This window comes from Panthera tigris, chromosome C2, assembly GCF_018350195.1.
Source record: "Panthera tigris isolate Pti1 chromosome C2, P.tigris_Pti1_mat1.1, whole genome shotgun sequence".
NCBI classification, from domain to species: domain Eukaryota; kingdom Metazoa; phylum Chordata; class Mammalia; order Carnivora; family Felidae; genus Panthera; species Panthera tigris.
In genome coordinates, this window is record NC_056668.1 from 155,411,604 (window position 1) to 155,437,693 (window position 26,090).

General features: G+C 47.1%; 1 protein-coding gene across 1 annotated transcript in view; it reads right to left on the reverse strand.

The window, feature by feature from the left end:
* The window catches only part of SUSD5 (sushi domain containing 5), a 49,335-nt gene that overhangs the window by 17,659 nt on the left and 5,586 nt on the right, over positions 1 to 26,090 (reverse strand). The window contains exons 2-4 of the mRNA XM_042956951.1: positions 22,073 to 22,250; positions 17,446 to 17,564; positions 3,609 to 3,797 (exon numbers count right to left, since the gene is read on the reverse strand). Coding sequence (XP_042812885.1) covers positions 3,609 to 3,797; positions 17,446 to 17,564; positions 22,073 to 22,250 — 486 coding nt within the window. The remainder of the gene's footprint in view (positions 1 to 3,608; positions 3,798 to 17,445; positions 17,565 to 22,072; positions 22,251 to 26,090) is intronic.

Consider the following 26,090-nt stretch of genomic DNA (forward strand, 5'->3'; position numbering starts at 1 on the left):
TCCTGCTCTAAGTGGTGCAGCGGCAGGAAGCCCATGCGGGTGTCCGTGTTTTCCTATGAGCGATTTAAGACTCGGGGAAGTCAAGAAAACAGTTCAGTCTCCCCTTCTCTTCCGAGCTTTTCCAGCCTCATTTACACAGACTGAAGTTTCTCCCGCCTTAAAATGACAAAGTGAGCACGCAAACAAAATAAACCCTCACAGTCTCTCTGGTCCCCCCGATCCTCCCCCGGCCCTGCCCTGTGTCTCTGCCTCGTTCTGGTGGCGAGCAGGCAGCAGGAGAGCTTTTAGGATGACTCGTCTGCCCCCACCTCTTCCTCACCCCGCCTCACTCCTGTGCTCGCGGCAACACGGCCCAGGAGCGTCGCGCTCCCCACGTTCACACTGAGACCACGAGGGCAGCCGAGCCTCCTTGTGCTGCGAAGCTAAGGCACCCGCTTCAGCTTTCATTTACTTGCTCTCTGCAGCCTCTCGCATCGCTGAGCGCTTCTGCCGTCTGGAAACACACACGGCCTCCAAAATTTCACCTGGTTTCCAGCTTCCCCTTCCACCGCATCATCTGCTGCTTGGGACTCCCTTGAGGCACCGGGTTCGTGGAGTTCCCTTTAGTGCTGGGACAGGCTGGCTCAAGTGCACACACAGAGCACCTGGGCCGGGCCAAGCGAAGGGATGTGAAGTGGCCCCTCAGCCCACAGCAGGCAGAGCCGTTTTCCAAACCCAGCGGGGTCCAGCCCCCGAGCGGCCCCTCTCCCAAGACGACTTTTCCCCAACTGGAAGCAGTTCTCTCGCCAAAAGATGGACGTTCACTATAAACCTCCATGTGCCAAAGGGAGTGGAATCCCTGGTGAGGATAGTCTCATCACACACACACACACACACACACACACATACACACACGCACGCACACACGCCCCTTATAATGACACGGCTAGTTTGAACGTTAAATCTACAGGGCAACGAATACTGTAAGAGTCTGTATACTCAGCCAGGGATAGAAACCAGAATTCCCGCCCCACAGCTGAAAGCTCTAACAAGTCTGCCTTGCTGTGCGAAAATAAACACGGCAGCACACACACAAAACCTGCATTTAGTTCTCACTCCACTGGAGCCCGGTAAACAGCCCAGCCCGGGGGCGGGTGGGCGTGGCTCCCGAGCGGGTCAGGCTCCAAGGCCGGAGCCTCACCAGAAACCAAGCCCGCTCCGCTCCGGGAACAGTCTCGGGGGGTGGGCTCTACTCTGGGGTGCCGCAGTCTACAAACAGGAAGCCGGGGCCTCAGGCCTGGTTTCCTCCAGCAGGTGAAAGATCAGAACCGGCAGGGAGGCTCCCGCCTGCCACCCAACAACAGCGAAGTCGCCAGGATGAGTCAAGGGCTGAAAGATCACCCCCACAGGGCTTTTTGTTACTAGTCTGCAATTTCTTGTTACTAGTCTGCAACAAGGCGAGTAGATACCTGGAGAGCACGTTTTTAGAAGCTGTCATAACAATTTGGAAGGGGGATTTTATGTCTATTTATATATAAAAAAAACAAACCAGTATTGTATTTGGGGCTTTAGGTTAGCTTTATATTACTTGGCTTTCACTATACTTTGTGCTAAAGCATCAGTCTGCCAATACTAGAAAAGAATTTTCAATGGTGCACAGAGAGTTTGAGAAGTAGTGAAATAGGGAATTTTAAACAATCTCATTCGTTACAAGATACTCCAAGAGGAAAAAGATAAGCCACGGAATGAGAGAAAATGTTTGCAACACACTTAAGAAAGCTTTATGTGGGGCACCTGGGTGGCTCAGTCTGTCAGTTGAGCGTCCGACTTCAGCTCGGGTCACGATCCCGCCATTCGTGGGTTCGAGCCCCACGTCGGGCTCTGTGCCGACAGCTCGGGGCCTGGAGCCTGCTTCCGATTCTGTGTCTCCCTCTCTCTCTGACCCTTCCCCACTCACACTCTCTCTCTCAAGAATAAATAAACATTAAAAAAAAAACTTACAAGACAGTTTTATGTAAGAGAGAAATCCTACATGAGGTAAATAATTTGAATCAATTAGAAAAATGGGCAGAAAGGCTCGGATAGGCATTTTACAGAGGAAATGCTAATGCCTGCTGAACATGTGGTAAGTGCTCAACCAGAGAAATAAATACTACAAGCAAGTGACCGCAGAGCAGTCCCTAGGTTGGCAAAGGTAAAAATGTCACAGTCCTGAAGGTTGGTGAGGAGGCTGAACAATGAGGGCTCTTAGACATAGCTAGTCCAGAGAGTGAACTGGTCAGAATACTCTAGAAAATTCTGCAGCAGCATCCACCGACACCGAACACACGCTAACCCCCGGAAGGCAATTCCACTCCTAGGAACCAGCAGGGAGACGCTCGCATGTGACCCAGACGACCCGGATGAGAACAATCGTAGCAGTACAGCTTGCAAATGACAAGCCAAAGGTCCGCCGGCAGACCGCAGGGACAGTGCTGCTGTGTTCACCCTTCGCAGACAGCAGCACAGACAACTAACCACAGCTCGGGCCACGGCACGGATGCATCTCATAGACAGGACATCACCCTAGTCTCCTTGTGGTTCCCCCGTGGGATCTGTGGGACGTTCTAGGGACAGACTGCCCAATAAATGCGTTACCATTGTGCTTCTGGACTCATTCCCCTCTGTGGAGCCAACCTCCGCTTGGTACCCAGATGTCGCGGGGGGGGGGGGCGGGGAGGGGTGGTCAGGAAGTGGCCCCCAAAGGAGCCTTGGGGTGAGAGGAGCCTCCTGAGGCCAGGGAACAATTCAGAGTCCGGCAAGAAGCCATATGCCCAGGTCACGAGGAGGGAGGCCAGGCTGTGGCTGGGGACAGTGATTTCTGCTACAGGGAGAATCCCCCAGGGTGGTGGGGGGTGGGTGCAGAAGCCTGAGACCCTCAGGTTTATGATGATAATGGAGTGGGGACACCTGGGGGAATCAGATCAGGTTTCTGGTGTCTGATGTCCACCCGGAATCGTTAGTCTCAACTAAATATCTGCCTCAGGCTGCAGCCCCGGGAACAGAACGAGGTGGCAGGACAGCGGCGGGCAGCTGTCGTCGGTGGGGCCAGACCACACAGCTGTCTTGGAATATCCTCCCGGCGTCACCCTCCACCCCCACGACAGCCCCAGGACGGCTCAGGGGCAAAGAAGCAGGGCTTGCATGTGAGGCCGTGGACCCGCCCCGGTGAATGAGCCCCGGGCTCCTGTCACAACCCTTAGGGAAGCCCTCAAGGTCCCCACAAAGGTTAAGCCCAGTCGCGAGACCCCCCACACTCGGGGAAGCCCAGCTTGCGTCCTGCGTTCATGCCCGACCCCCGGCCCGGGTTACAATCAGGGCTCCTCTTTACCACAAGCACTGTTACTTGGTTCGGCATGTTGATCAGATTTCCAGGGAAATAAGTTAGAAAGTTAACCTAAGGTCAAGTGCAGACGTGGGCAGGTCCAGAACTCGGCGGGGGGGTGGGGAGGTCTGAAAGCCTCTTTCAAAGGTACCTTTGTGGAGAAGAGGCCACCCCAAGCTGCCAGCAGAAGGGGCGAGGCCCCGCTCACGGTGTGTGGGCACCCGGAGGGGGCCCAGCCCGGGGATGGGGGCGGGGGGGGGCTTACCTTTCCCGCAGGCCTGCACCAGGCCGTACCACTCCCCGCAGCTGTTACACAGCAAGGTGAAGGCCGATCCGCGGCGGCCGGTGGCGGGGCCCGGGGCGCACACGTACAGCAGCTCATCCCCGGTCTCCAAGCCCGTGCGGCCCTGCAGGATGGTGTGTGGGAACGAGGGCGGGTCTCCACACGGCTTGTCTGAAGAAAAGGAGGCAGCGGTCAGCCTTCCCCAACTACCGGGAGAAAACAAACCTGAACGAACAAACAGCTCTCCCCCTCCCGGGTGCTGCCTGCACCCTGAACTGGGGTCACAGGGCCCACTTCGCCTTCACCCTGGCGCCCCCAGAGCCTGGCCGGATGCCTGGCACCAATGGGGCACTAAAGACAAAACACCTGCTTGGGGGCGCCTGGGTGGCTCGGTCGGGTAAGCGTCTGGCTCGTGGCTTCAGCTCAGGTCACGAGCTCACAGTTCAGGGGTTCGAGCCCCACGTGGGGCCCTGTGCGGACAGTGTGGAGCCAGCTTGGGGTTCTCTCTCTCCCTCTCTCTCTCTCTCTGCCCCTCTCCGGCTCCCCCCACTCTTGCGTTCGCATGTGCGCTCACTCTCTCTCACATGCGCGCGCGCTCTCTCTCTCAAAATTAAAAAAACTTAAAAAAACCTGTTGAGTGAATAAATGTGCTACAAAGTGCTACGACTTTGTATCTTGAAATTGCCAGGCAACATTACCCACGAATGTCTCCTCCCAAGGAAGACCCAGAGGCGAAGGTCTAGCAGCAAAGCTCCTTTCCGTCTTACTGACGAAAGCCAACAGATAGATACTCTTGGTCGAAAAGCTAAAAGGCTACGGACCAGACGGTTCAGCAGAAGGTGCCCCTCCCTTCCCCCAGCCTCTGATGGCGACACCGTCACCAGCTTGGTGTATGCAAAAAGCACAGATATACCAATATATGTACACGTGTCTGTAGACACAGCTAGGTATAGTTTTGTGTGTGGTTTTAACCCAAGTTTCTATCATATGTATTACCGATAGCTGTTTTTTGGAGCAGTTTTAGGTTTACAGCAAAGTACAGTGGAAAGTACAGAGGGTTCCTATGTGTCCCCCGAGCCCGTACAGGCACAGCGTCCCCTATTATCCACGTCCGACACCACGGGGGGCACATTTGTTACAAACTCTGAACCCACACTGTCATGCCACTTTCACTGGAAGTCCACAGTTTACATTCGGGTCCCTCTGTGGGGGAGCCCCACGCTTGGCTCTAAAGATGAAGAAGAGCCCCCCCTCCCCCATTCCCTGGAACCTCTTCCAGGGCTTTGCCCTCAGGCTGGTCCCGAGAGCCACTTTTGGGGAATGAGGCCCAGGTTTCCTTTTAAACCCTTGTTCTAAATGTCCTCTCAGAATGTTTTTACTGGTGCATATATATATATATATATATATATATATACATATATATATATATTTTTTTTTTTACTGGAAATGAGCCTGTTAGCCATGAATGTAGGCTGGTTTGTATTAAAACTTGCAAATTGCTTATGAAAAACCCAAGATGTCAGCCAGCGACGGAGCCCTGAAGGTGAGAAAAGGAGGATCCGAGCTTTCCTGCCTCCGCATCAGTGGGAGCCCTGGGGTCCGGCTCATGTGAGGCCCTTGGGTTCACAGGTCTGTGGGGCAGATCCCAACACGGAGTCTGACTGTGTGGAATGACACTCTTAGCTGAAGGAAGAGGTTAATGGTTACAGAGCTGGGGCTTGAGACACGGGTCAGACTCCACCCTCGAGGTGGGCAGGGCCACTCCTGGTGCGATCCGAAGCCCCTCACCTACCCGGTCCTCTCATGTAGGGGCAGACACAATAAATTGCCTTCAAAGTACACAAAATAACTTCGTGTTCCCACTAAGATTTCCGGCTTCAAATTTCCCACCATTAAGTACGAGGTTATCTGTAGGGTTTTCATAGATGTTCTTTATACAGTTGAAGAAGTTCTCCTCTGTTCCTAGTTTGCTAAATCCTATCTCGAAAGGGTATTGATTTTGTCAAATGCTTTTCTGCATCTATCAATACGATCATGTGCGTTTTCTTCTTTAGCTCATTGATGTCATGGGTTATATTAATTGATTTTTGAATGTTGCACCAGTCTTGCATACCTGGAATAAATCCCACTTGGTTATGGTGTATAATTCTTTCTTATACGTTGTTAGATTCAAATTGCCTATGTTTTGTGGAGGATTTTTGCATTTATGTTCATTAGCTATTGGTCTGTGGATTTACCTTCTTGTCATGACTCTGTCTCATTTTGGTATTAGGGTAATGCTGATCTCATAGAATCTGTTAGGAAGCATTCGCTCTGCTTCTAACTTCTGGAAGAGGTTGTCTTAGTAATTGGTATTTCTTCCTTAAATGTTTGGTAGAATCTTCTGCAAACTCATCTGGGTCTGGTGCTCTCTGTTTGGTGAGGTTACTAATTATTGGTTCAACTTCTTTCCTTACGTGCAGGGCTGTAAACTAGAAGCCTATTTTTTCCCTAACGTTTTAGAGCTCCTTCCACATTAGCACTTTAAATTACCCCAATCTTTTGAAAGGCTATACCATAGCAAATTATTTAATCATTACAGACATTTTGATTCCAACTTTTCAGTGTTTTCAAAAAAATTTTAAGTTTATTTATTTATTTATTTATTTATTTAGAGAGAAGCAAGGCAGGGAAAGAGAGAGATGAAGAGAATCCCAAGCAGGTTCTGCACTGTCAGTGTGGAGCCCAACCTGGGGCTCAGACCCACAAACCATGAGATCATGACCTGAGCCGAAACCAAGAGTTGGACGCTTAACCTACTGAGCCACCCAGGCGCCCCTCAAGTTTTCAAAAACAATGCTACAGAATGACCAGCTCATTTCGGCACATATTTTATTAGGATAAACTTCTAGAAGCGGAATTGCTGCGTCAAAGGGATGTGGTGATGCTTGTTTTTCGTTTTCAAAGAAAGGAAATAATTTTTAATTTGAATTTCCTCTTCTAGTTTTATGTTGGAAAGGAAAGCCTTTCCGTCAAATTACCTAAGAGGCATATTGCTTAAAAGAAGACATGCTAAAAAAAAAAGAAAAAAAAGATGAAAACAGAAAATAGGACTTGTGCCTGAAGCCACCCTGATTAGCCTGTCAGCTTGTAATTCTGGTAGCACTTTCTCAAAGAGAGTCGTTGCTATGCATGTTCTTTCACACAGGAGGTTTTGAATGAAAAATGGTGTGGTTGTACTTCGGGAAGCTGGCCCAGAGTACTGCATTTTAACCCCAACTGCCTTGACTGTGAAGCCCAGGAGCTCAAGTGTTTGCTTCACGGGTGGGGCAGGTACAACAGGCGGCCATCTGAAACTTGCCACAAATCCGGGGGTCCCCCCAGCCGAGCAGAGAAGCGTCCACTCAGTCTGAGTTCTCTGGGTTCACTCGGCCTGAGCAGGGCATCCTGGGAAGAATGGACCAAGCCTCAGTCAAGCAGGCTGGCCCGGATTCCAGCTAGCACCTCAGGGGCTACAGCCTCCCTCGCTCTCTCCAGCCTCCTCGGCTGGCCAGGGCTCGTGCTGGACGTGCCAACTTTCTCTCCTCTTCCCAGGATCTAGTCCTGGAAACCGGAGGCTCTTGGTGCAACACTCACGATCAAAGGGCCGGTAAATCCCATCTGTCTCACATGGTGCTATCTGTGGGACACGACACCAGCTCCCTGGAAGGAAGATCCAGGGGCAGAGTCACTGTTCCGAGAGTCGACAAAGGGGTGCTGCAGGCCACATTCGCAGCCTGCCAGATTCATGGGACCTTCTCCCTCGGACTTAATTTGCAGAACGGCACAGACTGGAATCTGGCTCGGGAAAACCGCAATCGTGCTGCTGAGGGTCTGCATACACACGCCGTGTATTTCTGAATTTCCCGCAAACGCTCAAGACAGGAAACGCACGGCTTCTTGGTGGTGTAATTTCAGAAACTCCAGGACAACAGTTCTGTGTGCCAACACAACCAAGCACATGTCAAAAGCACCACCCACGTCCAGGCACAACTTGAACCATTTCTTTTCATTAACCTTCCCATCTTGAACCTCCCGAGGGAGCTCGGGGAAGCAGCTGGCTATATACCTGGGTCCTATTCTCTTCAGGGAAACTTCCATTTGGGCAGCCTTTATTTCTACTTCTCCATTATTCCGCAGGTAGGGACTGCGGTTGGTGGATTTCTCAGACCCTCAAGCTGGATTTCAGCAATTGCAACATAAAGAGCAATTTCTATTAGTTTCCCTTCCAAGAAAAGAGATTTTATAGAAGATCTTGTCTATAAAATCGTATTATAAAATAAACGACTCATTTGCCAATCACAGCTTGTGAAAACCAGTTTCCACAGGTTTAGAACTCATATAAAACTTGATGCTTCTCTTTTGCGAAACTTGAAGCCTACAGACCCTCATTATTACTTTGCAAAACCAAAATGTAGAAATTCTGATACAAATGCTCAGCCTTTCCTCCTTCCTTTCGGTGTTTCTAAGCTATGTGAGGCAGCTGTCTTCTGGGCTAACCTACCCTGTTCCGTCCCACCCTACTCACCCCATACACAACCAGCGCTGCCCTCCCCATTCTGTCCAATTTTGTTCTTAGTCCCCAAGCTCTTCAAACTTGAACATGACCAGAATCACATGAAGGCTGGTAGTGCGCACACACACACACACTCTCTCTCTCTCTCTCTCTCTCTCTCTCTCTCTCATGCACACATACACACACACTACTCTGAGTTTCTAACTCGGCAGAAGGTCATGGTTAGGGCCCAAGAATTTGCATTTGTAACAGGTTCCCAGGTGATGTTAGTACTATTTGGTCCAGGGACCGTTCTTGGAGAACTACTGCTCTAGATAAAAACCTACCCCCCAAAACGGGCTAAACTAATATATGGCGATGGGAATCAGAACAGAGATTGCCTTGGCTCTGCTGGGATGAGGACAGGCAGAGGAGTTTTGGAAAAGGGCTCCAGGGAACTTTCTGGGGTAAAGGAAATGTTCTGTATCACAACTGGGTGTTGGTTACACAGGTGTATACATTTGTCAAAACTCATCAAACTTAAGATCTGTGCATTTTGCTGATATAAATCATACCTCCATGAAATAAGTCAATTTAAAAAATACCTCCCGTCCAGAAAGTCTGTAATTTATTCAGCATGAGGTATAAATGGGTGAAAATTACTCACAACCTCTCCCAAGGGAAACTGCATTTGACCAGGATCTGTGCCTTTTAGGGGAGTGGTTCCCAATTTGCAGACTTTCTACCCTGGAAGTATTGCAGTATTTGCAAGGTGTGGGGAAGCTCATACGCAGTTAAATCCTGTGTCAATCAATAAATTTAAATCAATTACTGTCACATGGAATCTATAAGATACCAGTTCCGGAGTTTCCCCTCCTAAAAATAATTTTCAAAAGTTCTAGAATGAAATGATATCATGTCTGGCATTTGTTTTAAAATATCTCAATGGGGGGCGCCTGGGTGGCTCAGTCGGTTGAGCGTCCGACTTCGGCTCAGGTCATGATCTCGCGGTCCGTGAGTTCGAGCCCCGCGTCGGGCTCTGTGCTGATGGCTCGGAGCCTGGAGCCCGCTTCGGATTCTGTGTCTCCCTCTCTCTCTGCCCCTCCCCTGCTCACGCTCTGTCTCTCTCTGTCTCAAAGATAAATAAAAACATTAAAAAAAATTAAAATATCTCGATGGGAAAAAAGCACTGGAGAAAATAGATGAAATCAAGTTGGCAAAATATTGCCTACTGAAGCTGGGTGATGGGCACATGGGGATTGGTGATACTATTCTTCCTGTTTTTGTTTGTTTGAAAGTTTTCATGATAAAAAATTTAAAAATTATCCATATGGGTATTTCTTATACAAGCCAGAAAACCTGAAAAAAATCACAGGGAAAAAATGCCACAGGAAAAATTAAAATTCTCTTTGAATTTCACCAATGATAACCATTGTTAACATGGGTTTTGTTTTCAGTTTTGCACACACACAGTATCTTGCCACACTATGATATAACTGTTTTGTTCTGTAGCTTATTAATTTAACATTATATTGTGGTATTTTCCCTATCAACAGATAATTGAATCATTGGAATTTACTTGTAAATCACTATATATTAATCCATTTGTAATGGATTTATCAGAGTGGACTCCCCTACTGTTAAACATTAACTTTGTTTCCAATTTTCCCTACTAAGTAATTAATATCTTTGTAACATACTTTTGTACTTATCCAAGCTCATTCCTTAGAATAAAATGTTCAAAGCAGAATTGATGGATGAAATGGTATATGAATTTTTTGAAAGGGCATACATATTTTTAAAGCTTCTGACAGGTTATGCCAAGTTGAATATGAGTGTTTTAAGAATCTACACCCCTCAGTGGTGTATAATCTTGCCTGTTTGTCCTCAGCACCCTGGAGACTATCATTTTCATAAACTTGGACAATTTCATGAACCAAAAAAGTGATTTCTTATACAAACATGCATATGTTTAAATTGGTAAAAAGAGTTGAATATTTATTGACCAACTGTATTTCTTAAAAGTATTTCTGTATTTCGGTCTTTACCTTATCAACCTATAAGAGATTGCCTTACATCAGTACAACAATGCATTGTCTCACCTTCCCAAATTCTTAACCAATCACTTAGCACTAACTATCAAATGCTCCACCCATCCGTCTCCCACTGATCTGAAGTCTCACCATCCACTATGTACTGATATACTCCCACTATATACTAACACTTAAGCACATTGGGTCTGTCTGGGTACTTCCAGCCTTCTGCTTTCGAGGATTTATCTCCTGTGCCCTCTACAGTGCCAAATGATTTTGCTTACTATAGCTTTAAAATGTATTTTGATATCTGACCCCTTCTCATTATTTGAGGAACGGAAATATGTGAGTGAGACGGAAGGCTAAAATACAACGGAGGCAGGTGTGAGTTTAGGGCAGGCCGTCGTAAGCCGGGTAGGAAGTCTGGAATTTGTCCAGTGGGGAAAGGGGGACAGTTAAAGAGTTCAGAGCAGGAGAGAACACAATCCCCGTGGCACTTTAGAAGGAGCACAGTTGCAGGGTAGAGAACGGATTGAGGAAGCAATGTGAAAACTGAAGGAGCAGTGAGGAGGCCATTTGAGACGTCCAGGGGAGAAGGACAGGGGCTGATGTGACGTGCAGATGGCAAGAGCCAGGTGAATCTGGGAGATACTGAGAAGGGAGGTTTTGGGGAACTTATAACAGAAAAGTTGTGGGAGTAAAGGAGAGGATGGGGCAAGGGAGAGGGTAAGGAGGTTAAAGGACATGAGCACAGGGCAGGACTGGTGGCGTTCGAGGTGCTAAAAGAAGCATCTGTAAGTAGCTGCGTGTGTGGAATCTGAGGCTTAGTGGAGACCCCTAGGCTTAGGGAGACCCCAAATGAGTATCTGGATGAAAATTGAAGCCACTGCGGAGTTAGGGGAGATGAGGGCCCAGGTGAGAGTCCCAGGAGGTGAGCAGAGAATGAAGAGTTCATACAGGTCACACCGCTGCAGCCAGGCAGATACACAGGAAACCGAAAGGAAGTCAAAGGAAAACGTGTTTCAAGGATGAAGGCATGACCAAGTACTTAAGGCTGCGGAAATAGCAAGCAAAATGCACCACAGTCGTCCACAGGGAAGCCTCCAGTAGCCTCGGTGAGAGCGCTTGCACTCACATGATAGGACAGAAGCCAGAAAGCAGTGGACAGAGGGATGAAGAAACGATGGGAGGTGAGATCATAGAGACGGTGAATATAGAGGAATTTTAGGGCCATGAAGGGGAGGAGAGAGAGAGGATGGCAGCTAAAGATAGCCGTTCAATGAGTGTATGAATTATTTTCTAAACAGTTTCATTTGCTCTGACTCCTCAAAGTAATGCCCTCTCTTTTGAAATGTTGACACCTTTCACTTGTACCAGAATTCCTCTCTGTTTGCTTGCTGATTCCAGCTGACCAGTGGTGTGCTGGTAAATACTAACAACAGGCTCTTGGTTGGGGGTGGAGGGGTGGGGATTGTCTCTGCCAGGAGGCTGACCCTAACGCAGCACGCAGTAGACAAGGTCTTAGTGCAATTTCTGACACAGTTCCCGAGAAATCGTGGTTATAAAAGGAGCCTGAAATAATTAAAGACAGGCAGAGGGATATATGTAGGAGGATGCTCAATCATGGTATTATTTATTACAACAAAAACCACACAACTACTGAAATGTCTGAGAACAGGAGGACGTCTAATTTAGGGTACATTCATAATAGGCTGTTGTAATAGCCATTAAAAAATCATCCTTTGGAGCATATTCACTGTCATGGGAAGATGTACATTACGGAGTGAAAAAGACAGAATGCAAACCTATATATGGTCCATAGAATCCCAAATTGGTGAACTAAATAAAAATGCAGGGTAAAAAGATTTGTCTGACGATGAAGTACTTCTCTCAAGGCAGACTTGTCGTGAATGATTTTCATTTTCTTTTTTTAATTTTTTCAAAGTTTATTTTTGAGACAGAGACAGAGTGTGAGCAGGAGAGGGGCAGAGAGAGAGGGAGACACAGAACTCGAAGCAGGATCTAGGCTCTGAGCTGTCAGCACAGAGCCCGATGTGGGGCTCGAACCCACAAACTACCCTAGGACCCAGCAATAGCACTGCTAGGAATTTACCCAAGGGGTACAGGAGTGCTGATGCATAGGGGCACTTGCACCCCAATGTTTATAGCAGCACTTTCAACAATAGCCAAATTATGGAAAGGGCCTAAATGTCCATCAGTTGACGAATGGATAAAGACGATGTGGTTTATATATACAATAGAATACTACTTGGCAAAGAGAAAGAATGAAATCTGGCCATTTGCAGCAACGTGGGTGGAACTGGAGGGTATTATGCTGAGTGAAGTCAGTCAGAGAAGGACAGATATCATATGTCTGCACTCATATGTGGATGTTGAGAAACTTAACAGAAGACCATGGGGGAGGGGAAGGGGGAAAAATAGTTACAGACAGGGAGGGAGGCAAACCACAAGAGACTCTTGAATACGGAGAACAATCTGATGGTTGCAGGGGGTGGGGGGAGAGGGGAAAGTGGGTGATGGGCACTGAGGAGGGCACCCGTTGGGATGAGCACCGGGTGTTGTATGGAAGCCAATTTGACAATAAATCATGTTAACAAAACGAGAGAACCGTCTACTCTCAAAAAGTCCTTACTGCTCTTTTTTTTTCAACTTTTTTTTTTTTTTATTTTTTTATTTTTTTTATTTTTGGGACAGAGAGAGACAGAGCATGAACGGGGGAGGGGCGGAGAGAGAGGGAGACACAGAATCGGAAACAGGCTCCAGGCTCCGAGCCATCAGCCCAGAGCCTGACGCGGGGCTCGAACTCACGGACCGCAAGATCGTGACCTGGCTGAAGTCGGACGCTTAACCGACTGCGCCACCCAGGCGCCCCAAAAAGTCCTTACTGCTCTTAAAGAGGTGAGCATCCAGCTCCCTCCTCGATGACATAAAGGAAGGGAAGAACCCCTTCTCTGTTTTCAGGGGAAACACTGGCAATTGTCCAGGATGCAGAGGAAGCAGTGTGCAGTGCTGAGCAGGTAAGGCGGCTGGTAGGGAGGAGCAGCCCGGCCAGGGGGGAGACGGAGGCATACCTTTCATGGAGCCTTGGGGGTGCACCAGGGAGGGGGCGAGAAGAGACGTGACGCCTGCAGACGTCAGGCCCTCGACCCCACAGACGAGCCGCCAAGAGAAGCAAAGCCAGAGAACCCGCGCGGAGGCCGCTTATGCCATTGGCATCCAGCTGGTTAAAAATAACTTCACTTATTAGTTTAAGTGAGATCACCAGAGGGCTGGAAACTCACTGTCAGTGAAACAAAAATACTGGAAGGCAAATAAGAAAAGTCTACATTCATGATGAGCTTTATTTCAAAAAAGAAACCCAGGAAGGAAGCTGCCAGGATATTCCACAGGCTCTGTTTTCCTTCTGAGCTCTTTATGAGGCCCACGTCTGCCATTTTCGGAGTGAACACGCTTCGTTGTTCCCATCTTGCCAAAGAGAAGTGGGAGCACAGAGTTAAGTGCCGTGAAGCATCGTCAGGGAAAAGGCAACCTCAGGAGGGGATACTGCCCTGGTGCCTATGCTGAACCACACCTCACCTCCACCACCATGGGAGCCGCAAGGACGCCCGTTCCCCTCGGCTTCCGCTAAGGCGTTACACCTTCAGCACACAGGTTTCCCTTGTTGACTGCGCTGTCAACAAAGGCTCCACTGAGGAAAAGTAACGGCTCCACTGAGTAGGGCGAGGGCTGCAGGGGAGCGGTTTCAAGGCTCAAAAGGATGAAAGGAGGCTCTGAACAGGGACGGCGCTCTCTCTGAGTGACTCTGGCAGAATCCATCCTCCTTTTCTAGAATATTCAAGAGAGAGCAGCCCTCCATCCCTAACACCCCCTCAGCATGCATTCCTCAGTCCCCTTCATGGCCCACCCGAAGCCTCCTCATAAATCAGGCCTGTAGGGCCAAGACTCCAGTCTTCCCCACATGAGGCTATCCCTCTCGACCTGGAGGTGAGGGGAGGCCAGGCCAGGCTCAGGCAAAGTGTTCTGGGAGGCAGGACTCTGGAGCACTAATGAGCCAGACACAGTGCTCCCTCTACTAAAATGACATCATCCTTCACATAGGCTGACAGCCATCACGAATTGGCTTCCCGTGTCGGTTCCCATGATTCAGAGTGTTTTTTGTTTTTCCTGTTGTTGTTGTTGTTGTTTTTGGAGAACTTCGTAGACCATTTTTTTGTTGTTGGAAATTTTTTATTTTTACATAGTTTAACGTTCCAGAAAAATTTTAAGAATCAGGATTTCCACAAAGCTGTTTATCCAGGGGGGCACGGCACGGATGGCTCAGTCGGTTAAGCATCCACGTGCGACTCTTCACTTGGGCTCAGGTCACGATCTTATGGCTGGTGAGATCGAGACCCGCGTTGTGCTCGGTGCTGAAAGCACAGAGCCTGCTTGGGATTCTCTCTTCCTCTCTCTGTCTCTGTCCCTCCCCTGCTCTCACTTGCTCTCTCTCGAAATAAACATTTAAAAAAACAAAACCCGAAAAACCCATTTATCTGGATTTACCAAGGTGTTTTCATTTCACCCATTTGCTTTATCATTTCCCCCTCTCTAGATAGATAAATAGATACATGATATAGATATCTATTTATACAGAGACAAACATATGTATGTTTGTGTATATATATCTATATATGTATGTATATCTGTATCTGTAATTCTTTCCTGAACCACTTGAGAGTATGCTATAGATATGATGTCTCTTCATCCCTAAAACCTTGGTACACATTTCCAGAACAGGGATATTCTCTTACACAATTGCAGTACAGTTACTAAACGATTATCTAATTCCTAATCCATATTCAGATGTTATCAATTACAGCTATTTCCTTCTGGTCCAGGATACGGCCCAGGCTCACAAATTATATTTTGCATTTTGTCGTCAAGTCTTTTTAGCCTATTTTAATCTAGAACAGTTGCTTTGCCTTGCTCCTCTGAGACATTTTTAAAGGCATTTTGTAGACTGTTTCTCAGTTTGAGTTTGGCTAATGTTTCTTCATGATTAGAGTCAAGCTATGCCTTTTTGGCAGGAATAGCCCTGAATTGAAGTTGTGTTCCTCTGAGTGCGGTATATCAGAAGGCACATTGCGTTGGTTTGGCAAAAACTCAGTAATTCTGGAGTTGCTATCACGGCTTTGAGCTTGGTGCCCTACGGGATGTGAATTGATGTTTCCAAACTCTGGCTTCACGCACTACAATTGCATAGACGCAACCTGTCTGAAGGCCTGTGAGGCGGGAAGCCCAGGCTACCCTGTTGGATGATGATGAACAATGGTTCAGTGGCCCCTGGTGCCCTAGCCAACAGCCACCAACTCCCAGAAGCAAGGCCACCTAACCAGCCACTGACTGTAGACTCCTGAATGAGCCCAGCTGAGCCCAGCAGCAAAACACAAACCGCTGGTCCAAAAAAGGCGGTGAACTCAATAAATAGTTGTTTAATGCCACCACATTGTGGGGTATTATGTTACGTAGCGAAAGCTAACTGACACCCCTTGTTATCAGGGAAAGAAAAGACTCAGAAGCCCCACATATTCACTGAAGGAAGAAAGTCATGCTCTTTCTTCTGGCTCTGTTCTGTCTCTCTCAGGGATCTGAGCTTTTGCCTGTGTTTGGGATTCAAAGGATCATTCTAATTTACTTAGGTGATTTTGAAAAACAAACCATGGGTATTGTTCTCCCCAAGCCCTGCAGAGCAAGGCCACATCATTCACTAGCTCGACTGGGCAGATACTAGGAGACTCTCCCAACACACCCTTCCATAGCAGTTAGCAAATGAAGAAACCCTTCTGGAGGAAGAGCCCGGAGGAGCAGAGAAACCTGTCACTGATAAGCATCTAACGGGCACCAGCCAGGGCCTTGGGGTTCCCCTGGCTCTCTGACTTCCCAACTCCTCTGACCCCTTCCTCCGAGATTAGGATTGGTGCCTCTAGAATGCAGCCTGAGGGTTTGTATTTCTAACAGGTCCCTTTGGTATTTCTCATCATCAGAGCGGTTTGGGACACTCTGCATTAGGAAAGCAGCTCTCGGGGCGCCTGGGTGGCTCAGTCGGTTAAGCGTCCGACTTTGGCTCAGGTTCTCACGGTTTGTGGGATCGAGCCCCGCATCAGGCTCTGTTCTGACAGCTCAGCCCGGAACCTGCTTGGGATTCTGCATCTCCCTCTCTCTCTGTTCCTCCCCTGCTCTCTCTCTCTCTCTCTCTCTCAAAAATAAAGATTAAAAAAAAAAAATTAAAAAAAAAAAAAAAAAAAAGGAAAGCAGCTCTCAAGCTGGACGATGTGTTAAAATCACTGAAGAGCTTTAAAGAACCCGAATGCCCAGAACATTTATATCTGAATGTCTAGGGCTGGTACCCAGGAATCAGTACCTCTTAAAACCTCCCAGATGAGGCCAATGTGCAGCCAAGCAGCACGTATGCTGATTTCCAGCACTGACGAGTGAGCAGCTGTCTTTTGCCCCGTTTGCACGTACACCCCCCTCTCAAATTATCTCATTTCTGATAATGAAGGTGTAGTGATTTCAGTGCAATGAGATGCTATCCTGGAGACTCCACTGTGGTTTTCTCACTGCTCAGCCGATTTACCAGAGGGAAGCAGAATTATCCATCCTTGGAGCAGTTTCCTAAATCCTGTAAATTTCCTTTTGGGGAAAAAATGATTTTTTTTTTTTTCCTTTTCAGTGTGCTGTCCACAGCGAAGACAGACCGAAGGACAAGCTGTATCAGCAACTGTAGCAGATGCTGCAGGGGTCTGCCCCGCATCACCTAGATGCCTTGATCGTTTCCATGGTGGTTCCTGGTGGGCACTTTTGCATCTTTGCCGGAGGGTGGCACTCAGGCTACTGGAACCCTTCGCCAGCACACATCTTAAACCAGAAGAGCCTGGGGATTTACATCTCCCTGAAGCAGCCCTTATCCAATGACTGACAGGTGCAGCGGTGTGGATACCCCTGCCTTTTCACCCCTGATCCGGGAAACTGGTGACCTTCACTGTCTCCTGAGACCTCCTGTAGGACCGAGCCAAAGTTACCCGTCACCTCACCGCCACTGTGGACTTTGCTGAGTATGGCACCCCTGCTTTCTCTGCCCACTGCCCCACCGCCCTACTGGCTTTTCTTTGGAAGCCTTTCTCGTCGCAAGGTCTGCTTCCGGAGAATGCAGCCTCGGATGGCAACCACCAGGCACACCCTCCAGAACCTTTACAAGGGTTCTGGCACTGACCTTCATCCTTCATACAGAGGGCATTGGACCTGCCACCAGGAACCGGGTTGCTTTCAATTCTCACGTCCACGGCTCTCACGATTTGCTGCTCACCCCTCCCCTTGCTGCACACGGTTGTCCTGAAACACACAAAGAAGACTGTGTCAGGGGGACTAAGAACGGGAAAGAACAATTCTTTTCTGCTGTCGGTTCGGAATCAGCAGACATTTTTCTGATTTAGGATCTTTGGCTGAAAGCATCCGTAGGGAAATACTCTCCCCAAACACATGTCTACGGTCAGGAAGACACAGGTGATGCTTCAGTGAGGCCGAATGTACCAATTCAAGTTTCAGAGGAAGGACCTCATTGATCTTTTCTAGTGTATGGTTTTGTTTTGTTTTGTTTATTTCACAAAATGCTGCTTTTTTTATCGGTTCCTTTCTTTGGGAGGGGGTTTTTCTGTTCCTTTTCAGATTTCTTAAGACGGGTCATAACTTAGTTTATAAACCTTTAGCCTTTCCTCTTCTCTAACACAAACATTTAAATGCTTTACGTGTTCCTCTGGGTACAGCTTTAGTAGCAGCTTACAAGTTTGAGAATGTTATCGTTTTAATATCATTCAGTTCCACATACATGCTACTTAACAAACCATAATTTATCTTTGCCCCATGATATATTTAGGGGTATCTTTGGTAAACAGCAAGTAGTAGATTTTTTTTTTTAATCTTTGTTTTCTAAATGAAGTGTCCCATCTATTTTAATCTAATTTAATCACAGATCTCTGTGAATTGAAACCTGCCATCTTTCTATTCGTTCTGCGCATTCTTTCTTCCTCTCTTTTCTTTCTCCTATTTTGATTGTTTGAATTCTTTTTTTTTTTTTTTTTTTTTGGCACTCCCTTTTTCTGTATGGGTCTGTAAGTTATATGTCCTTTTACTATCCTTTTAGTGGTTACACTGGAGATTATGTATTCCTCCTTGACTTTTTAATATTACTTTCACCCTCTTCTCCAACAATACAACTTAAAAATACTTAAAATACTATGTATTGGGGCACCTGGGTGGCTCAGTTAGTTAAACGTCTGATGTTGGCTCGGGTCATGATCTCGCAGTTCATGAATTTGAGCCCGACGTCCACCTCTGTGCTGACAGCTCAGAGCCTGGAGCCTGCTTCGGATTCTGTGCCTCCCTCTCTCTCTGCCCCTCCACTGCTCATGTTGTTTCTCTCTCTCTCTCTCTCTCTTAAAAATAAACATAAAAAATTAAAATACTATATATTAACATACTTAAAACACTTCCTGACTTATATGCCACTTAGTGTTTAGTACTATTATTCTTGCTTTATATAATTACACAATTTCAATTTACCCCTATGTTTACTCTATTCCTTTTTTGAATCTCCAGGCTTCCACCTGTAACTACTGTCCTCTTGCCTGAATATTAGCCTCTAGGGTTTCTTTTAGTGCAGGTCTGACATAATGAATTTTTTCACTTTTTGTCTGTCTGAAAATGTCTTTATTTTACTTTTATTCCTGGAAGATATGTTCACTGGGTATAAAATTCTAGGTTGGCAACAATTTTCTTTCAGCACTTTGAAAGTATCATTCAACTGTTTTGGGGCTTTCATTGTCCATTTATTGTCACTCCTTGGAAGGTACCCCTTCTTATTACTACTTTTAATATTTTTCCTTCATATTATTAGATTCTTATCAGTTTCACCATGATGTGTCAAGTTGTGAATTTATTTGTCCCACTCATGTTTTGAAGGGTTTCTTGAATCTGTGCCTGGATGTTTTTCCTCAGTTGTAGATAAGTCTTTTCTTAAGTTTTAGATAATTGCTTTTGTTCCTTCTTTCAAAATTCCAATTACATATTTCTTTGCCTCTTACCCTTTCTTCTGTATTTTTCATCCTTTTTTCTTCTGGTTTTTTTTTGTTTTTGTTTTTGTTTTTTTTATTCTGGATACTTCCTGAAATATCTTCTGGTTCACTAATTTTATCTTTGGGTTTTTTTTTTTTTTTAATCAGCTATTAGATCCATCCACTATGCTCTTAATTTTAGTTACTGTATGTTTCACTTCTGGAACTTCCACTTGGTTACTGTCATAGTTTTAGTCTTTTGTCAAAATTCTCCTTGTATCTTCTGTATCTTTGAACATTTGAAAAGTTATTTTAAAGTCTGCATCTACCAATGCTAATATCTAGAGCTTCTATTCGCTATCTTTTTTCTGGTTGCCTTGTCTCCTTATGTAACTGGTTATGTTATATTATGTGGCAGAGTGCCCAGGTGGCTTAGTCAGTTAAGTGTCTGACTTCGGCTCAGATCAGCATCTCATGGTTTATGAGTTCGAGCCCCGTGTCGGGCTCTGTGCTGACAGCTCAGAGCCTGGACTGCTTCGGATTCTGTGTCTCCCTCTCTCTCTGCCCCTCCTCCGCTCACATCTGTGTCTCTCTCTGTCTCAAAAATAAATAAACATTAAAAAAAATTTTTTAATGTTATATTGTGTGGCAAATCTTATTTTTCCTAAAATTGTTAGTGGAAATACATTGCCTAGGATAATATCATCCTTCTGGAGAGGATTTTTAAAATCAGTTCCACTAGCTATATGGAACACTGGAGCTCCAGTATCATCTCAAGCCACACTCGTGGCTCCAGAAGATTTTAAGCCACACTGCAGTTCCCGTGAGGGCCTGCATACTTCTTCCAGTTTACTCTTACTCCTGGGGTACAGCCCTGGAATGTCCCAGCCCAAAGCAAACGACTCCACAGGACCTGCCTACACAAAACCTGAATTCCAATCTCTGTCCTAGTCCTATGAAGCTATGTAAATTGCCACTCGGTTTTGTTCAGTCATCCTTTATGGAATGAGCAAAAGCTTCCAGGAGGCGAGTGGCCCCCAATTTTGGATTCACCACTTTAGGGCTCCATCCCCCTCTGGGTTTATGTGTACAGTCAACTGAAATCCATGGAGACACAGATCACATGAACTGTACGTTCACTATGCCATCAATTGTAAGATGCGCCACACATTTAATAATTGGCCTTCAGGGTGGAGGGGGGATGGCTGAAATGTATGTATCGATGATCAGATACTTCTTGGTTCCAGAAACATCAAAATAGTTTTATTTTTAATACGTCGTGTTGTAAATCTATCAAGGAAGTATGTTTGCTACAAAGAAATATCATCTAAGCAATGTAGAGATCTACTAATATGTCCTAACACCATACCGCAAACCCAGAGAGGACAGACCTTTCCAAAGACCCACTCCTGATCTGTAAAGCCTGGGAGACCCAAGCCTGGCTTCAAACTGGCTCTTCGGAATTCCTAAACAGCCTGGTTATCTGATGTAGTGACAGCAACAACGTTATGAAAAATATCCACACTTAACTACATTGTGGAAATATGCATGCACACGACCTACTTTGTCTGTCCAGAACCCGGATGTAAAATGTAAGGCAGAGAGAGCCACGGTTCCAGATTCACTGAAAAGCTTTGGGGGTAGCCTTAGCGGTCTTCTTTGTCCAACTGCTGCTTCACGTGTGGCCCAATTGGAAATGTAAGTCAGCCCGGTTGTGTGTGTTGTCTATGGCCATCTGCCAGCCCGTCCTCAAGGTTATTATCAACCAAAGCAGTTGTTGGAGCCCGCTCTGCTCGTTCACATTCCTGTGGCATGAAGGAGACAGGAATGGCCCCTGCCTTTTCTGGGTATGACTAAAGAAGCAGTGACCAGAACTAATGGGAAGTCTTCTCCCGGCTGGCCGCAAGAATCGTTTCTCCACAAGGATTCCTTTGGTCGGGAACTGAGGGCCCGAGGGGAATGGCTTGCCTCCGATCTGTAATGTCTAGGGCCTGAGCTGGGAAGACCCAGAAGCCGGCAAGAACTCAACAGCTGGGGGACAAGAATCATGGAGAGACACCTTCACTGGCGTCTCTGGCGGTCGATGCTGGCTATGGACGGCGACCCCGGTTGGGGCTATCGGTGAGGGCATCTCTGTGGGGCATCTCCCTGTGGCCTGGACTTCCTCACAGCATGGCCCTCTTGGGATAGGCAGACGTCTTACATGACACGTCAAAAGTGAGTGTCCCAGGAATCTGGGCATGGATTTTTCCGACCTAACCTCAGGAGTCACATGGTACCACTCTTGCTGTATTCTATTGGTCCAGGCCATTCTATGCTGTGCCTCATTTAAAGGGAGAGGACACAGACCCAGCTCTCCATGGGAGTAACACGAGAGAACTCGTTCCCATCCTCCTATTCACAGGTATGTAGACGAACCCCCACAGGGAAAGAAGAGATCAAGGATATACACCGAGCAGTTAACAGCCATTACCTCTGAGGTGGGGAAGAAGAGAGAAACTCACTTTGAACTTCACACATGTCTGTATTACTTGAACTTTTCACAAGCATGTATTAGTTTTATGACTTAGAAAGAAACTCGGAACAACAAAGTCAGGAGGGAATACCGTGACAGAACTCCAGAAACGTGTTTTTATTTGAGAACTGAAAACAAGAATGTGCCCGAGGCCACTGCCCGCTGGCCTTGGCCCATCCTGGCACCTCAAAACGGTGACCGAGCCCCCATAGGAGCCCTGGCGGGGGAGCGGGGGTGCGAGGGAAGGAGAGCTCTCCCCTGCATGCCTGACTCACCCCAGGGTGCCATCCGCCAACCAGCCCGTGGTGCACACCGCAAAGGCACAATCCTGGACCACCTTCCGCAGCTCGTCCGCAGATACCAGGTGCGCACCCCTGCTCCTGCAGGAAAGGCGGGCCACCTCCAGTTCCAGGCCGCGAGAGCCGTTCTGGGATTCCAGCACAAACAGCTTCCCTGTGTGGGGACAAGCACGAACACGGGCTTACCCCAGGATCCACGGGATTGAACCTCAGCACACTCAGTCTCTGGCAGACACGGGTCGCAGCTGTAGTTTCCTGCTGGCCGGAAGTCCCCAATGAGCAGCGACCACCCCACGGTACTCATCCCAGGACGAGGTGACGACAGTTACTTTGGTGCTTTTACCGGTTTTACGCTCCTGTCGCCTTCAATGACTTCTTTTTTGTTTTAAGTTTATTTTCTTAGAGAGAGACAGAGACAGCGCAAGGAGGGGAGGGGCAGAGAGAGAGAGGGAGAGAGTCCCAAGCAGGTTCTGCGCTGCTAGAACAGAGCCTTGATCCGGGGCTCAAACTCACGAACCACGAGATCATGACCTGAGCTGAAACCAGGAGCCGGAGGCTTAACTGACGGGGCCACCCAGGTGCCCTGCTCCTGTCTTCTTTAAAACAAAATTAACCATCTGCTTTGCATGCTTCTCTGGATATACCCTTGAAACCTTCCTTTTTCAAAGCTATTTTACAAACACCGTGTCTTAAGGCCCAGTGTCCTAGTTGTCCCGGGCAGCTGGGCAGTCGGTGTCCAGGGGACGGACGTCGGACTCGGGTCTGCCTTCTTCTGCCTGCCCTGGCCCCGGGGTGACCCCGTACACGGCAGGCTGCTTCCCCTCTCCTTGTCTCAGAACATCATCGGGCCCGTCCCGCGGTGAATCCACTTGTGCGGGCTGCCACTTGTCCCAGGCCGGACAAGACAGCGGAGGCCACGTCCGGGGCACCGTGGATTCCCGTAGCACCTCGGTAAACGGGCGTGCAGCGAGCCTCAAAAACGTGGGACAGGTGAGTACCATGGGAACAGGAAAGCAGGCAGAGGAGGAAGCTGAGTCTGAAAGCAAAAGAGAGCTTTCGGCAAGAAACTCATGGCGGGGGAGGGAGGGAGCACTGTGGTCTCTGGGAGCCTCCTGCAGAGGTGAAGCAGTGCCTGGGAAAACCCTATCAAGTTTAAGGTAGGGGGGAGGAAGAATCCCGGTTAGAATGAGACACTTCGCTTCCCTCTTTTGGCAAAATTATCACACTGTGTTGATCTTATTGGAATGAGACACTTCAGCTGTTATCAGTTCTGAGATAATTATAATAAATACGATAAGCCCTCAGCTTTGGGATCAAAGCCGTGAGGAAAATTAAAAAATGTTTCACACTAAACGTATCTGTAGGGGACTCGTCCTCCCTTAGACTTGGTGCCAGTGTGCAGTACACAGTCTGAACAACTGTACTTGATGGCCCTGCCTGGAGAAGCACGTGCCCCAAGACACTTTTGTGTCAATGGCATTTGCCTCAGTGGGAAAAAATATTAGGAAATTTAACTGATGCGCTGATAGTCAAGCCCTTGAACAAGGGGGACAACAGTGAAAGCCCAGGGCGCACATGAGGTAGAGAAGGCGACAGGCCTCTCCTCTCCTCTCCACCACCATCACACCCGCACGTAAATACACAAAGCTGGGACCCTGAGGGGTTTAGCTCTCAGGATAAGAGTGACCAAGGAAAAACAGTACCCCCTCCCCTCATTCTCAAGGGACTGTGGGAAGAGTTGTCTGAGTGCCAGATACCCAAGCGCTAATACTCAGTGGGAAATGTCACCCTGACAAAAACTGACGTCTAAGATACTTTAAGCCGTGAATTTAGCCTAAAGTGGCTTGAGGCCGACATTTATCGACACCCGGTAGGAACAAAGGGAAATCTTGTCTGGAGGGAAAAAAATATCTTCATCGTAGGCTTCGGGAAATCCCATGCAAATATTCTTTCAAAGGCAATGACCACAACACTAAAACACGGCTAAGTGTTCAGGACACGAGGCACCACGAGTGAGAAACAACATACACAGTGTCCAGCAGAAACTGACCTAAAGGTACATCTGATAGTGTTATTAATAGGCACAGATCATAAAACAATGATAATTACCACATCTAAAGGAAGAAAAGACAAGTCTGAAAATATCCGCAAAGAAGAGAAAACTACAAAAAGGGGCTTAGCTGAACTGCAAAAGAACCAGGTAGGACTTCTAGAAATAAAGTCACAATGATAAATTAAAAATGCAATGGATGCTTTTGGCTGCCTGTCAGACACAATCGGACAAAGAACTTATCCTTGGGGCGCCCGGGGGACTCGGTGTTTGACTTCGACTCAGGTCATGATCTCACAGGTCATGAGTTCGAGCCCCACGTCGGGCTCTCTGCTGACAGCTCGGATTCTGTATCTCCCTCTCTCTCTGCCCCTCCCCAGCTCACACTCTGTCTCTCTCTCTCAAAAATAAAATAAAAACATTAAAAAAATTTTAAAAAAGAACTCATCCTTGAAACAGAAGTCAGAAGAAATCATTCAAAAGGTAGCAGAGAGACAAAAAAGATGAAAAATAGTAAGTTAATAAAAAGACACAAAGGAAAGAATGAGATTCCAGAAATAAATCTCCACGTTGACAGTCAACTGATTTTCAACAAGGGTGATCGAGACCACCCAATGGGAAAAGGAGAGTCTTTTCAAGAAACGGTGCTGGAACAACTCAACAGGCACATGCAAAAGAGTGAAGCTGGACTCCCGCCTCACCCTTTACACAGTAATTCACTCAAAGTGAATCAAAGGCCTAAATGGAAGAGCTGACACCGTAACACTGAAGAGAAAACATAGGAAATCTTTGTGATCTTGGATGATGCCATGGTTTCCTAGACACAACACCAAGAGCACAAACAACCAGGGAGAAAAGACACAAACTGAACTTCATCAAATTAAAAACGTTTCGCTTCAGAGAACAAAATCAACAAAGCGAAAAGACAGCCCACAGCATGAAAGAACATTTCTGCAAATACACATCTAGTAAGAAACTCGTATATAGAGTGGGTAAGGAACTCCCACAACCCGACAACAATTAAAGAGACCAAGCAGCCTGAGTACAGATGGGCCAAGGACTTGAAAAGATCTTTCTCCAAAGAAGCCATACAAACGGCCAAGAGGACACTGCTGACGTTGCTAACCGTCAGGGAAGTGAAATCAAACTACAATTAAATACCACTTCATGCTCACTAAGATGGCTACTAATAAAAAAGAAACGACAGAAAATAACAGGGCTGGCAGATAGGTAGGGAAAAAATACCGAACGTGTATGCGTTGCTGGCGGGATTGTGAAGAATGATTCACAACCACCATTTGTGGAAGCGACCAAAGTGTCCATCGACAGATGAACGGGTAAACGAAATGTGGTACAAAATACAAAGGAATATTAACTATCCTTAAAAAGAAGGAAAATTTGACAGATGCTACAACATGGCTAAATCTTGAAGACATTATATTAAGTGAAGTAAGTTAGTCCAATTCATAGCGATAAAAAATAGAATGGGGGTTGCCAGGGGCTGGGGTGGGGACGGTAGAGAATTAATGCTTAATGGGAATGGAGTTTCAGGTAGGAAAGATGAAAAAGCCCTGGAAACGGATGGCGGTGACAGTTGTACCCCCATGTGAATGTGCTCAAATGCCACAGAATTGCACACTTAAAAATGGCTAAAATGGGCAAAGGATCTGAATAGACATCTTTAAAGGAACGGCCAATAAGCACACGAAAAGAGGCTCAACGTTATGGGCCGACAGCAAAATGCAAATCAAAACCACAATGAGATGTTACTTCCTATCCAGTAGGATGGCTATCATCAAAAAGACATTTTTTGACCTAAGTGATGGCGAGGAAGTGGGTAAAGTGGAACCCTCAGACGCTGCTGGTGGGAACAGAGAAGGATGCAGCTGCTTGGAAAACCGTCTAGCATCTCAAAAGTCGATAGCAGTTTCTCCTAGAGTTACC